The sequence below is a fragment of the Neomonachus schauinslandi genome, chromosome 4 (assembly GCF_002201575.2).
Source record: "Neomonachus schauinslandi chromosome 4, ASM220157v2, whole genome shotgun sequence".
Lineage (NCBI taxonomy): Eukaryota > Metazoa > Chordata > Mammalia > Carnivora > Phocidae > Neomonachus > Neomonachus schauinslandi.
In genome coordinates, this window is record NC_058406.1 from 158,570,280 (window position 1) to 158,587,487 (window position 17,208).

General features: G+C 33.8%; 1 protein-coding gene across 3 annotated transcripts in view; it reads left to right on the plus strand.

The window, feature by feature from the left end:
- EMC2 (ER membrane protein complex subunit 2) overlaps positions 1-17,208 on the plus strand; it is a 43,889-nt gene that overhangs the window by 8,146 nt on the left and 18,535 nt on the right. For 2 of the 3 annotated variants that reach the window (XM_021688355.1, XM_044914279.1), the window contains exons 4-7: positions 1,783-1,868; positions 7,244-7,301; positions 15,636-15,721; positions 15,872-15,931. In XM_021688355.1, coding sequence (XP_021544030.1) covers positions 1,783-1,868; positions 7,244-7,301; positions 15,636-15,721; positions 15,872-15,931 — 290 coding nt within the window. The remainder of the gene's footprint in view (positions 1-1,782; positions 1,869-7,243; positions 7,302-15,635; positions 15,722-15,871; positions 15,932-17,208) is intronic. The other variant, XM_044914280.1, reaches the window with a different exon arrangement.

The following is a 17,208-nucleotide window of genomic DNA, read 5'->3' on the forward strand; positions in this document are numbered from 1 at the left end:
ATTAGAAAATCTAACACGTGTAGGATATGACTTAAAATATTAATACTGCTTTTAAAATAAAAGAATGATAATAGCTATATTTTTGAACACTTGTGATAGGCCCTGTGCTAAATGCTTTATATCATACTTTATTTAATCTTAACAGTTATTTGTTAATTTGATTTTTGCTTGACACTATCATTATACTCATTTCATAAATCAAAAAGTGGAGGTTTTGGCTTTTTTGTTCTATTGTTTTATAATCCTGAGTTCTTAAGTACTACTTTATGCTACTTCCTCATTTAAGCCACAAAGAAAGTACATGCAAACAGAAAGTAGAAATACCAGAGAATATATGCATCTCTGAAATAGCATTGTTTTTTTCCAAGGTAATTAATTATGTTATGTTGGCTATACATCTAATTTCAGTGGAGCTGCTAGTAGTAAAAAAAATATTCCGTAAAACCTTTTAGATTACCTTCAGGACCTATGAGTGTCTATTTATTTATTTATTTATCTATCTATCTATCTATTTAAGGGGGGAGAGTTAGGGGGCGAGGGAGAGAGAGAATCTCAAGCAGGCTCTATGCTCAGTGCAGAGTCCAACCTGGGGCTCGATCCCATGACCGTAAGATCATGACCTGACCTGAAATTAAGAGTTGGACACTTAACCAACTGAACCCTGAAATAGTCTTTTAAATATTTACAGAGGTGGCCGCTTACATCTTAAGGGAAATATTGAGTTGTTTCTTAAGTAGCCAAATGCCATTTGATAAAGTAGGAGAATCAAATTAGATAATGTTGATAACCAAAGCAGGAGATCAAATTAAATGGTAGCTTTTTTTGTAACACAGTATTTTTTTTAATGTTCAGAATTCCTACACAGCTTAATTGACCAAACAGTATGAGTTTTGTGTGGTGTCAAAGAAATAAGCGAACATCATCTTCAGTTTTGACTAACTTGAATATTTTTCTTAGTGTGGCAGATTTTTAGCCACATACTTGAAAGCTATACTTCCAGATCATGTTATAACTTACTTTCTTATTAATTAATAGTTTCTTCACTAGTGAAAGGTATTTTTTTGGTCACTTATGCTTTGGGGCACTAGAATGGACCATTTTTATAATCCTTAATATTTCTAGTGCTTCCAAGACTCTTAAAATCCTCATATGTTGCTGAGAACATAGTTGGTGCTCAAAATACTTGATTATTTATTTATTGAAGTTGATGGGTGAATTATGGATATCTCCCAAAGGAGATTGGTACTCTCCAGATTTGGTGTCTGTGTTTTATGACCCCAAATCATGGTATGTGTACTGACAAAATGATTGGTTAATACATGAGGGCATGTATTAACAGGGCAAATAGTGTTATAGTATTTGCAGGACTTGGGAGTACTGTCAAAGAGCTTAATTTTTTCAAGAGAATGCTTAGGTAATAGAAACTAAAAGCCAGGAAGTTGTTATAAACGTTTAAGTTGGGCCTAACACGTTATGGAAGCAATTGTGAAGGAGGAGTAATATGGCAGTATCTGAAGAGTTATTAGTGTATCCCATGACCTGCTTATTTTCCCAGTTAAGAGTATAATCAGTTTCTGAGAACTGATTGTTGCTCCCACTGTAATTTCAGAGTTCTTCTTTTACCCCATTATTCATTACCAGTTAATTTCACTTCATGTTGTTAGAGCACACTAATGAAATGATTTAAGAAGACTATATAGGCCATTCCTTGTAGCCCATTTAGTGTATGTAATGTAATGTACTTACTACTCTTTAAGTCTTTTTTACCGATTATTTTTTCAGTTTTGTCTTCAGGAGTTGAGAAGACAGTTCCCTGGCAGTCACAGAGTCAAAAGACTAACTGGCATGAGATTTGAAGCCATGGAAAGGTAACTGAATCTAAAAACAGTATGATCCCATTTTAAAATGGCAAACATGGGGTCTAGATATAGGTCCTCCTGCCTCCATGACAACATCATTAATTGTGCAAGATCTTTTGCTACTGAGCTTCAGAATAGTGTCAGAGTGCTTTTCAGCATAAATCTTGCCCGTTACTCCCAATAAATAGGATTTGACACAGGAGTGCAATTCATTTACCATCTCTGGCCTAGTGAAATGGGATTGTGTTTTGGAGTAAGGATTGGTTTTAAATCCTGTTTCTAGGATTTATTAGTTGTATATCTGGCACATTATATAACTTATTTAAGCCTTTTAGCCTTATTCCTCTGCAAAATGAGAGTACTACCAATTTATCAGGGTTGTTTTGGGAATTAGTAATGACATATGTGTAGTACCCTTTCAGGTATTCGAGGTATAGAAGTTATTTTTTTAATGAGATATAATTGACATTGTATTAGTTTCAGGTGTATGACATCATGATCTGATATTTGTGTATATTGTGAAATGATTACCACAGTAAGTTTAGTTAATATCCATCACCATACATTGTTATACTTTTTTTTTTCTTACGAGAACTTTTAAGATTTACTCTCTCAGCAACTTTCACTTACACAACACAGTATTGTTAACTATAGTGACTATGCCGTACATTATATTCCCAGGACTTATTTTATAACTGGAGATTTGTACCTTTTGAGCACTGTTACCTATTTTGCCCACCCCCGCTGCCCACCTCTGGCAGCCACTAATCTGTTCTCTGTGTCTGTGAGTTTGTGTTCTTTTTGATTCCACGTGTAAGTGAGATCATGTAGTATTTGTCTTTCTCTGTTTGACTGTTACATTTAGCATATGCCCTCAAGGTCCATCCAAGTTGTCATAAATGAAAGAATTTCTTTCTCTTTTATGGCTGAATAATATTCCATTATGTCAGACTTCTTTATCTACTCACCTGTCAATGGGCACTTAGGTTGTTTCCATGTATTGGTTATTGCAAATAATGCTGCAATGAACGTGAGGTTGGAAATATCTTTTCAAGATAGTGATTTTGTTTCCTTTGGTTAAATACCCAGAAGTGGAATTGCTGGATCAAATGGTAGTTCTATTTTGAATTTTTTTAAGGGACCTCCATACTGTTTTTCATGGTGTCTGTGCCAATTTACATTCCCATCAACAGTGCACAAGGGTTTCCTTTTCTCTGCATCTTTGCCAACACTTGTTATGTCTTATCTTTTTGGTAATAGCCATTCTAATATGTGTGAGGTAGTAGCTCATTGTGGTTTTGATTTTCATTTCCCTGTTGATTAGTGATGTCGAACACCTTTTCATGTACCTGTTTGCCATGTACCTGTATGTCTGTCTTGGTTGTCTTTTCATTTTGTTGAATGTTTTCTTTGTTGTACAGAAGCTTTTGAGTTTGATGTAGTCCCACTTCTTTATTTTTGCTCTTGTTGGCTTTTGCTTTTGGTGTCAAATCTAAAAAATCATCACCGAGACTGACATCGGAGAGCTTACTGCTTATGTTTTCTTCTAGGAGTTTTGCTATTTCAGGTCTTAATGTTGATGTCTTTAATCAATTTCGAGTTGATTTTTATGTGTGGTGTAAAGGTAGTGGTCCAGTTTTATTTTTTTGCATGTGGCTGTCCAGTTTTCCCAACACCATTTATTGAAGAAACTATCCGTCTCCCATTGTATATTTTTAGCTTCTGTTTTGTAAATCAGTTGGCCATGTATGTGTGGGTTTGTTTCTGGTGTTACATTAATTTATGTGTTACATTAATTTATGTTGTTATGCCAATACCATAATGTTTTGATTCCTATACCTTTGTGATATAGTTTGAAATCAGGAAGTATGATGTCTCCAGCTTTGTTCTGATTGCTCAGGATGGCTTTGGATATTCAGGGTGTTTTGTGGTTCCACGCAAATTTTGGGATTATTCTAGTTCTGTGGGAAATGCCGTTGGAATTTTGATAGGGATTGCACAGAATCATTACATTACTTTAGGTAGTATGACAATTTTACCAGTATTTTTCCAATCCATGAGCATGGATATCTTTTGATTTTCTCAGTTTCTTTCACCAGTATTTTAATTTGGTGTTTTAGGTTAAGACAGAGTTAACTTGTACGTCATAGTAGCTTTTAGTAAGCAGAATGTATTGATATAATTTTTCTTAATCCCTTTATTCCTTAGCTTATGTGTTTGTGTATATATACAGTTTAATCCCATTAGACTGTAAGCAAGTGAAGGGCATAGATAAAGAAAAATAAATAAAATAGTATTATTTTAGGTTAGCAGAAAGTAATTTTGAATCAAAGGACAGAAGGAAGAAATCTACAAAGGACTGTTCCTGAATCAGTGCTCTACTCTAATATCACTTTTTGTTTTATTTCAAATAGTATAAATTTCTAGAGCATTCTTAAAATGTGTGAATAGCCAAACACATCCCAGAGTCCAAGATGAATGTTTTTTATTTTTCTGTTTTTGTTTATTTAAATTCAATTAGCCAATTATAATACATCATTAGTTTTTGATGTAATGTTCAATAATTCATTAGTTGCGTATAACACCCAGTGCTAAGATGAATGATTTTTAAAATTAACTTGTAAAGATTTGAGAGGTACTAGTTTCAAAGCACACATTTTAATAGTTACTATCCCTCTACCCATCTTCTAACCAAACAAAAAAATTGATATGGTAACAATAATTTATTTTTAAGTCAAGTTTTCTAAGACACCTACTGAACTCTAATTCTTTAAGCCTTACTCTTTAATTGAAACTCATGTAATCATTTTACTCAGTAAGGTTTTGCTGTTTTTTTTGTTTTTTTTTTTAAGTGACTACTATGTGTTTTTGAATTAGAGTGATCTGTGGCATGTTAAAAAAAAAATATGTAGTTGCCTACTCCCCACTTAACTGAGATCACTTTGTTAGGGGTGTAATCCAGATCTTTCTTTTAAAAGAAGCCCTGCAGGCGAATAGACAAGTAGGTTTGAGAACATTGCTGACTAAAGGTAAATTCTTGTGGACCTTCAGTGTATTAGGATTCTCTAAAGAAACAGAGCCAGGAAGATATTGCTGTACATATATAGGGGTGAGAGGAGGGAGGAAGGATGCATAGGGAGAGGGTGAGATTTATTATGAAGCAATTATGGAGGCTGAGCAGTCCTAGAATCTGCTGTCTGCAACTTGGAGACCCAGGAAAGTTGGTGATGTAGTTCAGTCTCAGTCCAAGTCCAAAGGCCTGAGCACCAGAGAGTCGATGGTGTAAATTCCAGACTAAGGGCAGGAGAAGTTGAGATGAGATGTTCCAGCCCAAGTAGTGAGGCAGTAAAAAGGGGTGAACACCTCTTTCCTCTGCAGTTGTTTTATTCAAGCTCTCATGGGATTGGGTAATGTCCACCCACATTGGGGAAGGCTATCTATTTTACTGAGCCCACAGATTCAAATGCTGATCTCACCTGGAAGTATCCTTTGACAGATCCAGGAAAAGTATTTAATCTGGGCACCATATGGCCAGTCAAGTTGATATTCATCACGCTCAGTTAGAAAAATTAACCATCATAGTTTTTACAGAACTTACTATTTTTTAATTATAGTAAAACTTAAATATATTTAAATATAAAACTAGGTATTAATACTTTATGTGTGTAGTTTTTTTTTTTTTTAAGATTTTATTTATTTATTTGAGAGAGAGATAGAGCACATAACCTGGGGGTAGGGGCAAAGGGAGAAGGAGAAGCAAACTCTGCTGAGCAGGGAGTCTGACCTGACCCTGAGATCATGACCTGAGCCAAAGGCAGATGCTTAACTGACTGAGCCACCCAGGTGCCACTATGTGTATAGTTTTTGTACAACTATAAAAACAATGTAGGTTTTCTAATAAAAAACCCCAAAAACTAGAAAACTACTAAAATTCAGGTTATTGTTATATTAATGAAATGAATGGTTTCCTATTATCTTCTGTTATTCCCAGTGTGTTTGTCAGAGATTATATAGTTGGAAAAAGGTTCCCAGGGGATTCTCATATACTCTGTCTTGTGAGAACCCTTGCTGTATAACATTTATTTTGTCTTTATTTATATACTTCATTGTTTTGTTTTATTACTATTTAATGATTTTATTTTAGGTTTCCCCATTTAGTTGCAGGCTCTTTTGAGGCTAACATACTTCTATATTACCATGTGTTTGAGGTACAAACTAATTTAATTTGAACTACTCAAGTCTGATTGACTTAGTGTGCAGTGATGCTATTTCGTCTTTGTATGGTATGAACACATTTACAAATTAAGTCTGCTTTTATTTTTCTCAGTTCTCTGCTACAGTTAAAATATTCTTACCTACTAGCATGATCATAATCACAAAGAGGCTTGGGCACTAAAATTGTGGGGCAGTATTTAGTTAAAAGATGTGTCATTGTTATGATAATAGAATATTCATATATTGAATATCATTAAGAGAAAAATATAAAATTAAAAAATTAGGAAACTTATGAATAGATCTCAAGAATTTAGCTGTTGTTCCTAGTTTTAGAAACATTGCTGTGAAAGTTTTTAAACATTGTTCTTTGTTTTCTTTAAAGATCTGTATCTAGAAATGGAGAAATTGATTGGAGTAGAGTTAGGGTTATGGATACTGTTAGGAAGGAATTTCAGAATCAGTTATTCCCTTACACCCTAAACAAGATTCCCAAATATAAGAGTATATGATGTTCTTTATGTGATTTCTGATGTATCCTTCCCCTTGATTCCCTATCACATAATGTTTATTTTGCCTTGTTAGTCATATGCTGAAATATTTGATTATTTTTTTCATTGATAAATTGTTAACTATTTCCTTTATAAGATTGTAACCCACGAGAGTGTATTTCAGGTGTATATTTAACAGGTGCTTAATGAATTGAACTGAACCAACTCAACTAAGAAAAGCTATCATAAGTATTCATTAAAGAGGAGAATTAAATCACAGATCATTTCCTTATGGATTTGTTTATTAAAATTAAACTTGTTCTTATGCTTTATTGGCTGTAATTCTAGGTATACCTAGGACCACAAAGGTATCTTTGTGTTGCTAGTTTTTACCTTTGTATTTAGGCCAGATTGAATCAGTGCATTTTTGTTCATCTCTTTTGTTGTTGTTGTTCATGAATCAGTATATTAAGTAAGTTTTTCTATAAATACTTTATACATGAATTTTTTTCTGTAAAAAATGATACTGTAGCAAATATCTGTTGTTACATGAAGATCAGAAGAGACTTGGATTGCAATTTTAAATGCATTTAAAGTCCTGCCAGTTTAATCTTTTTCTGTATTTACTATTTGTCACTAAAATTTAAAATAATGATTCTTGATTTTTTTCTTTTTATATAGATATGATGATGCTGTACAACTATATGATAGAATTTTACAAGAAGATCCAACTAACACTGTAAGTTAGCTGAATTGCCCTGAAGATTGTCTAAATTTTGTTTTAAAAGATGAAATTAATTCAGTTTTTGAAATAATGGAAAAATACATATGAAACCAGGTTTTATCTTTTTAAATACTTTATGTTGGGCCACATTTTTAAAAGAGACTTAAAACTCTTCAGTGAAATTTGACTCATAGGATATCTTATTAGGAACTAGTGGAAATTTAGAAAGAAAGAATTTTATGTGTTTGCAGAAAAGCCCAGCAGAGCTCAGTGGATTTGTAGTATTTTGAAGTTTATGATAAAATAACTTGTTTGGGTAGTTATATTTTAGTTGTCTCAATGAAAAATGAGAGAAGTTGTCATAGTAATTGGTATATGAAATTAATAAAGGTGTTTTGATTTGGTTTTGCTTTTTTTCTGCCTTATACTTGAATAGGAATGCATATAGGTATATGTAATATACATGTTTACGTATATTCATATATGTATATATGTATAAAGAAGAAATATGTATATTGTGTTTCCCATAAGATAACATCTTTACTTTATCCTGATTTGAACAGGTATATCAGTATATTGGGCAGATTATTTGTTCCAAATATACTTATGTGGTATTTTTGTTTTAAAAATACCCTCAAGAGGGGCACCTCGGTGGCTCAGTTGGTTAAGCGACTGCCTTCGGCTCAGGTCATGATCCCGGAGTCCTGGGATCGAGTCCCACATCAGGCTCCCAGCTCAGCGGAGAGCCTGCTTCTCCCTCTGACCCTCTCCCCTCTCATGCTGTTTCTCTCTCTCTCTCTCTCTCTCAAATAAATAAATAAATAAAATCTTAAAAAAAAAAAATACCCTGAAGATTTTTTTTAATTTTGAGAACATTTTAGTTTACTATTTTTGCATAATGGCTTTCCTCAGACTTACCTTCTACTCAATGAAAAGTTAAGAGAGATTTTAGATAACATATCAGGCATTTTAATGTTTTTTTTATTATGTCCATGCACACATGCCTGCTAAAAGAAAATCATATTTTTAAAATTTTTAAGCAAAAACCAGTTTGGGTTTGTTTTGTCCTTTTATAGAAGGAGATATTGTTATATTAACACAACACAAATACATGAAAGTTTTCTCTTATTTGGCAAGTGTTTCATTAAAAATACACATTTTTAAAAAGCCATTTAATGTATAATTATGGATTATAAGATGCAAATATACTTGATAATTGAACTTTAGTTACTTTACTCAATTTAAGTAAATTATTTATGCTATATTGGGCAATTATTTAATATCTAAGTGTGCAATATTCAGTTAGCATTTATCACAGGCATTCATTGGTCATAAATCCCTGATCTCTGCTTGTCCCTTCTGATACTCTGTGGTAATACTTACATCTGTTGCCTAAATGGTAGTCTTTTTTCAGCTTTATTGAAATAAAATTGACAAGTAATGTTGTGTAAGTTATACAGTGTGGTTATATATATATAGTGAAATGGTTTAGATTTTTGCTTTTAATATTATCCATCCCAGGGAAATTTTCTCTGGAAACTTCCTAGGTTTTTTTGGGGGGGGGTAGGGGGAAGGTAGAGGTAGATAGTTGAATAGCAAGTATTTACTATTTTGTGAGGCTTCTCAGCATATACAAAGTTCAAGGAAAAGTTTTGACAGAGCTGCAAGCCTATCCATTATAAAAAAACAAAACAAAACAAAAAATCAAAAATAGAGCTTCTGTTAGTTTATCTACATATTTCCAATAAAAGAGTTAAAATTGGAAAGTTCTGAATAATTTTTTTAATCTTAACTATCCTAATCACTTGCCACCTGTTTTAATAAAATAGCACCATTTTTCTTTTCCTGAAGCTTTTCTCATGTACTTATTTCAGTTATAAGACTTCACTACAATTTCAAAGGTATTCATTTTTCACGTAGCCAAATATTGAAAATATGAAATCAAGTTTCTGGAAAAAGTTTGTTTTATGTTTTTTTTTTTTTTAATACCAGTTTAAAAGTCAGTAATTTTGATTTATTTTCTTGGAATTAGGAGTCAAACATTTTACTTCTGTGTTAGTTTAAGTTGGAGATATTTTTAATAAGTTATTTCACTTTTTCAGGCTCTAAGATAATATGTAATTATTTCTCTGTGTTCGTAGTACTTTTCATATTCTATGGCTCTAAGATTGACTAAAAGAAAAACCCAAATGGTTTCATTCATAGACCATGTAAGAGGTGGTAGTAACTAAATCCTTTAGTTGCTAGGTAAAAATTTTAAAACAAGGTGACTAAATTCAGCTTTGCTAAATGTATTATTTTTTCATTAAATATTGTCTTTATCTAATGTCCCCTTAGTCCCTTCTGTCCTTCTGTAAATGTTTATTGAGTGTCTGTCATGAGCCACCAGAATGTTGGTGTTACTAAGAATGAAGACAGTTTCTGTCAATGTATCCATAGAAAGCACTGTGGTAGACTTTGAGGGAGATCACAAAACTATATAAGACCTAGAGCTCATTAAGTCTAGTAGGGGAAGAATTCAGTTACATAAACAGTTAAGTGGCAGTGTAGAAGACATCACAATTTATTTTTTCAAAGCAACTGTAAAGTATTACCTCAAAGGTGGGAAAGTCTAGTTGCACCCTCATCCATAGTTACAATTCAAGCTTTTACACTTAGCTCTTCTTTGCGTTGTATAAAAGTGATCATATGACTCTATTATTGGTCTTGTGCCTCTATGTTTCTAGATGTCCAGTATAGAAATGAGGTTGTTCATTCAGGTTTTAAGGAGCTCTGCTTCCCTCTCCTATGCATTCATTAATCTTTCAAAAAAACATTTGTTGAGTGCTTACAGTGTGCTGGGAATAGAACAAATTAGACACCCACTTGACCTTGTACTTAGGGATGCAGAGTGGTGTAGTGAGCAGATTATGGACTTTGAAAATAGACTGTTAAATTTTTAGTCACTTTTTGTGTGATTTTTGAGCCTTGCGGGCCTTGAAGGATGAGTGTGGTTGAAATGAAGCAAAGATGATGGACCGTGGAATGTCCTCATTATCTCATGAATGAAACCTTGGCACTATTTAAGTACAAAGTCTACCTAGGGAAGAAAGAATAAAGTGATTAGAAAGGAAGTTTTCAAATTTTCTTTAGGGAGGATGCTGAAATGGACTTTTCCCCCCATCTATTTTTAAAAGGTTGTGAAATATTTTTTTGAAAATGTAATACATACCCAGGTTAAAAATTACAAACAATACAAAAGAATATATGGTGAAAAATAAGTCTTTCTCTCACCCCTGATCTCACATCCTCCTTCACTTAGGCAAACATTATTAAGTTTCTCTTGTGTTCTTCCAGAGATTTTTCCCTTGTGCACACACAAATATGCACTTGTGTATTAGTGTATTCCTTTTTACAGAGAGAGTTGTTGGAAATGCAAATGGTGGCATATTCTACCTTGCAGTCGTTGTAAAGATCATGCTATATGTCAGCACATCCTTACATCCTCTGAATAGCTGCATAGCATTGTGTTGCATGATGTATGAAAAAAAGTCTCTTGAAAAACAGTTTCTTGAAGTAAGTCCCCCTTGATAAACCCTTAGGTTGATTTTGATATCTTCCTCCCAGGTACAGTGTTGCAGTGAATGTCATTTGTACGATGGATTCCTCCTCTGGAATCTAAGTCTGGAGATCCATGCATTTTAAATTTTGATAGATGTTACCAAATTTCCTTCCACAAAGGCTTTTTAGCCATCCATATTCATTTCTGTGGAATGAGAGTGCTTCTTCTCTTGTATCCTCCCACATGGTATACTATCAGCTTTTTTGTTTTTAACCTTTGCCAGTCTAATTGGTAAAAAACATGATCTTGTTAAAATTTGCATTATGAGTGATGTTGAATATCTTTTAATATGCTTAAAAAGCCATTTGTATTTTTCTTAACTGCCTCCTTCAATATGTTTTTCAGATGAAATTTTATTTCTGTTCTTGTTGAAGAAAGGGCATGGTTCTGGTGCTCTACATAGTTAACCTCTCCCTTCTTCCCTACTCATTGACCTCTGAGAAAAATTGGGGTTCTGAGGAACAATATACCTCTGAATTGGTTCATTGTACAAAGTGACTGGAGATGCAACAAGATGGCCTATATGGCCAATCTCGTATGCGACACTTCAGAATTTAATTTTTATTCTTAGAAAACGGACAATGAATGGGGTGCCTGGGTGGCTCAGTTGTTGGGCATCTGACTCTTAATTTCGGTTCAGGTCATGATCTGAGGGTTGTGAGGTCGAGCCCCGTGTCAGGCTCTGAGCATGAAGCCTGCTTAAGATTCTCTCTCTGCCCCACCCCCCTTTCTCACACACTTGCTTGCTCTCTCTAAAAAGAAAAAAAGAAAATGGACAATAAAGTCAAATTTTGATTAGGGAAATACCACCAGATACTTTTAGAAAGAACTTTGTTAATAATATGGGAGATAGTTTGAAGGAGGTACAGAGATGAAATATTTGGAATTTGGAGGCCCCTCAGTCCTACGCCAGAGATTATGGGGTCTAAACCTAGGACAAGTGGAATTGGAAGGGATAGGGAATGGATGAAAGAATATTTTGCAGTGAAAGTACACAAACAATTAAAATTAGTTAGCCGTGAATGGTTTTTAGAAGGGTAACTCTCAAATGTGGAAGTTTTAGTCATTAACCTGTGAGAGTCAAATATTGGATTAGGTTCACTGAGCTTTTATCCCTTAGGTTGCCTAAACACCAGTCAGGTTTTGTTTGCTTGCTTTTAAAATAAAAGTAGGCTTTTCTTCCTTTGAAAGCTCCTTGGGGGAAAAAATTATGTCCATTGCATGAACTAATGCCTAGCATATGGTAGGCCTTCAGTGAATACTTGCTGAATGAATACTTTTCAGAAGGAAGTATGTTAATTATTGTCTTTTTAGTTGAATTTCATATTTCAGAAAGATCAGATTTTACCTTGAATTGTGAACTGCCTATTGTGATTTATCAAATATTTGAAGTTTTGTTTTAGAATTAGATGTAATTGCCTCTGTGCCAAGGGTGAAGATGCTTTTTAGAATGTCACATTTCCCACGATCATGGGCATAAGCCCTGGAAGAACCCAGAATACTGCTTTCCTTCTGTTGGCCAATGGTCTGTTTCTTTCTGGGTCCCAGAATCTGCAGTAGGGAGAGATGTAGATTGTATTTTGCTGGTAGACCTTAATCCTTTAATCCTTTCCTAAGTAGTATCCCTCCCCCTGCCTACCCCCCCACCCCGTATCTTATTTTTTAAGATATGACAAGAGTTTCAAGAAGAATTGCTGGGTAGCCCCCTTGTACATAATGTTACAGAAGGCATGTAGCAAGTTTGATGAAGATTTGTTCATGGTCATTAATATTTTATATTTTATAATAGGAATTCTAACTGTTATTAAAATCACTTATAAAATGTAGAACAGTTTTCATTTTTAAGACTTAAACTGACATTTGCAAAGATTGATCCAAATGAGACATTTAGAAAAATTCAGAACATTGACATATTTTACAGGAAAAAAAAAAAAAAAAACTAAAAGAAATAAATGGAAATTGATAAATATTCAAGACTCTACTTAACATTTAGTCCAATTAATACTGTTTTAAAACTGTTTTGACATATAATTGATGTAGAATAGACTGCATATATTTAAGTAGGGTGTGCAATTTGTTAAGTTTTAATGTTTTTATACACCTGTGAAGCCATCACCACAGTCAAGATAGTGAACAAAACTATCATCTTCAAAAGTTCTCTTTGCTCTTTTCCATTTTTATATTCCCAAAATATGTTCTTGAGCTTTCTTGTGGGATATAATTAAGTTACTTGAAAACAATTTGATCCTTTTGGGTCTCTGTTAGAGAGGTCCAGAAAGTGCTTATAGGGCTAGCTAGTTACTCCCCATTACATCCTTCTGGGTATTCTAGCCAGTGCCACAGAAATCATGGCATTTTCCAGTCTGGCTGGTAGAAAGAGGCACTATTCCCAGCCCTATGTGAGCTCCAGACACTTCCCCCTAAACTTTTCTGGTGGTTCTTTCCTTGGCTTTGGGTAGTTTTTTCACACACATGCACTGATCAGTACAAGGCTGGGTACTCGAGGGAAACCCTTGAGATTTAATAGGAATCTAGAGTTTTTATTCTGTATTCTTTCTTCTCCAGTGCTATGTCTACAAACTCTAGCCTTTAATCTTCCTGCACAGGACCCCTGAAACTCTCTCAAAGCAGTGATGAGCCAGGGCAATAAAAACAGGGCTCACCTCATTTGTTTCCAGCCCCTCAGGGATCACTGTTCTTTGTTGCCTGTTGTCCTGTGCCTTAAAAATTATTTTGCGTATTTAATCTAGTTCTTTGGTTGGTTCAGGCAAGAGGGTAAACCTGATCCCGTCTTGGCCAGAAATGAAATCCCTCTTTAATGCTTATTTAAAATTATCATGATAAGTAAAAATTGGTTCTTATGTCAGCATGTGGTAGTATTTTTGCCTTTGGTTAGAAAGCTGGTAAGTGCCAAGAGTTGGGATTTGTTTCTTGTCTTTTTTATTTTAAAATGTGGACTCTGTTCTACCATATTGTCTATAGAAGAAGTAGTATTATGATAAATGAAAGGAATAAAGAGTTAAATGTTTCAAATGATGTTGGATTGGTGAAATTAGATATGATATATCCAAAATAAATTAGTTTCTTAATTATATGTTAATTTATCCATCACCTATTTTCAGAAGAACTTGGGAGAAGACTCTCATTTGAAGTCTAATATTCTTCGTAAAGTCTTTAGGATTGAGTTACTTTTAGAGCTTTTCTTTTACTTTCTTTCTGAATTCTTCAGGCTTTTTAAATGGTACATTTATTATGGCACTTTCATTGTTGTACGTAGTGAAATTATTCCAAAAATATTTGAGTACCTACCGTTTGGCAGGCATTGTGTTAGGCCTTTGGCATGAGCTGAATAATCAAGGATAATACATTTTTTAACACATTTCATTTTTTGTTGCCAAAATGTTGTTATCATTGTTACTATAAATATCACTCATGGTCTTATTTATTGGGAGTCTCTTGATTCTCTCTGATTTTTTGACTCTCACTTTTTCAGAGAAAAACCCCCACCTTTTCCACCCATGACAGGTAGCTCCATTTGTCAAAGAGGCCCCATTCGTTTTACTTTCCTTGTCTACATCTTGTGGAGTGTGTATTATATAAAACAATAACAATCATATTCATAATTAATAAACTTAACTTAGCTATAGCTTTTGTTTGTTTTATTGCTTAGCTATCTGCATTGAATTAAACAGAGATGGAAGAGATACAAATTTAATAATTTGCATAGTGCCCTCCAGTCCCTGTTAACTCCAGCCTCAAATGGATAATATTGATTATCAGTGATATCAGTAATATTGATTAACAGTGAAGACACTGTTGCTGTCTTCTTTACTTTTGTTCTATGTTCCTCCATCTATGCCCTGTCCTTCAAACAGTTCCCTCTTTTGCTTTTTTAATGTATCCTTGCTCTTTCTATTTCAGTACAGGTATCACATCTGGGGCCCTCTTTGCTTCTGGCCCTTACACCTCCTCCATTCTGCCGCAGCCTGTGTTAGGCTCTCCTCCATGTTGCATGACACCCTAGATATCTCTATCATTGTCTTTTTATTTGCTGTGTCTTTTTCTCATGAGCTTCTCATGAGATAATAAGGAATTATCTGTTCTTGTCCTCATATTTTCATTGTTTTGCACAGTACCTGTCAAACAGGTGTTCAGTACATATTTGATGAATGCATAAATCAATGACACTGATATTTATATTTATCATTTTAAAAACTTTAAAATGCAAGTTTAGATGTTTTGTTTATTTATAAAATATTTTTTTCTGGTCCTGTGTTATTCTTGAAAGACTTACAGGTAGTTATTTCTCTTAAAACTGTGAAAAAAGTTATCAGGAGCTATATTTTATAATTCATGTGGCCATGGTGAGATTTTTTTCCCTAATCTCCACTATCCCTCTATCTCTTAACATACAAATCTTATGAATGAGACAGAGTAAAGGACTTTAGGCTGGGTAAAGATTAGGATTCCCTGCTGGCTTGTAATTATCAGAATCTGGATGGTTATTTATTTGAATGAAATGATGCATACATTGTGTACATCAAAAGTAAAGCATATGTGATTGTTAGAGGAATGTTTGAATTCCCCAGTGGGATGTCATGGGGTATGTTTATAAACTCCCACTAAGCAGTAGTTCTACAATGGAATTTCACTGGCATTGAGATAATAATTTGCACAGTCAAATTACCTTCTTTACAAAAACCCAGGGAATCATGAGGGCCTAATCCTTTATTAATGTCAACCCATAGGCTGCAAGAAAGCGTAAGATTGCCATTCGAAAAGCTCAGGGGAAAAATGTGGAGGCCATTCGGGAACTGAATGAGTATCTGGAACAGTGAGTGTCTTACAAGAGGATTGTGTTTTGTTATTCTGATAAATCTTTTTTAATTAAAATGGAATTTGCATTTGATTTTCCTTTTTGCCTCCATGCTGTTCATTTACAGAATATCTACACACTTTTTTCCCCCCCTTTTCCTCTCACCAGATTTGTTGGGGACCAAGAAGCTTGGCATGAACTTGCAGAACTTTATATCAATGAACATGAGTAAGTTGTAAATTTTAGTAGGAGTGCAGTTTTTATCACTATTATATAAGTTCAGAAGACTTGGTTTCTGAAAGTTCGGTGAGAGGATATGAATCATGTCATTTTAAATGAACAAAATAAAAAATGAAAAATCATCAGTTTGTTGTCTATAATATGTGAATTGCTTTAATTAGGTCATTTGTGTTTTGCTAAATTATTTTTGTTTGAGAGAGAAGTTTTTTTTTTTCAAATACAGATGGATTCCTTGGAATTAGAAAGGTCTGCATTTGCTGAGCTAAGGCTATTTTTAGTGATTCAAAATTGTGAATTTTTAGAGTCTAAATTGTTCTAATATACAAAGAGTATTATACTCCCTGCTGTTTAAAAATTCTGTCAATTGTATGCATTTATTAGCCTTCGTATTAAGAGAATCAACTCTTCCAAAGTAGAAGCATTCTGTTGCCTGGGTAAAAGACCAGGAATGATCAAGAATGTTGAATGCTGTAGGAACTTGCTTATTGGATATTTAATGTTTTTGTTAGCTTTTTTATTGATGCAGTGACAGGAGGAAATCCCAGTGTGAGAGGATTAGCCTCGTCTTAGTGCAAGTTTTCTAATATTGCAGCGTTAATGCTAAACTCCATCTACAGGCAGGATTTTTTTTTCCCCCTTAGTTCTTCTAAATCTGAAGTATATCACATTGTTGCGTTTCTTCTTTCTGAGGGAATAGAATCAGATTCTTATGTGCATATTCTTACTGTGTATGAATAGTTAACCTCATTCTCATACTACAAATAGCTGACGCAGGAAATAAGATAGAATGAAGACACTATGTCTTAGCTTTGCCCAGGGCTATATGTGTAATGTGAAATGGAGAATTAAGGTAGTTATCTGCGTATTTCTAGTAAAACCAGAGGCTAAAATAAAAGTAATAGCTGTGATTTAATGAATATGTACTGTATTGTGGGAACTATTCTTCAGTTCTCTTCTGTGCTCTGGCTGTCAGAATCTTTTTTTTTTTTTTTCATTAGGAAATTATTTCCTGAATCACGGACATATTAGATGTATGTATGCTTATATGATCACATATGTAAACGTACTCAGGATTCTCTTATGTATGTGAGAGTGGTAGGGCATTTGGCTTAAATGGTGATGTTTCCATTTTTCATAGCTTTTTTCCAAAATTTATTTTTATTTTTATTCTGGTATAGTTAACATACAGTGTTATATTAGTTCAGGTGTTCCATTTTTCATAGCTTTAAAGTCAACATTTGTAAAGTATATAGTATATAATTTAA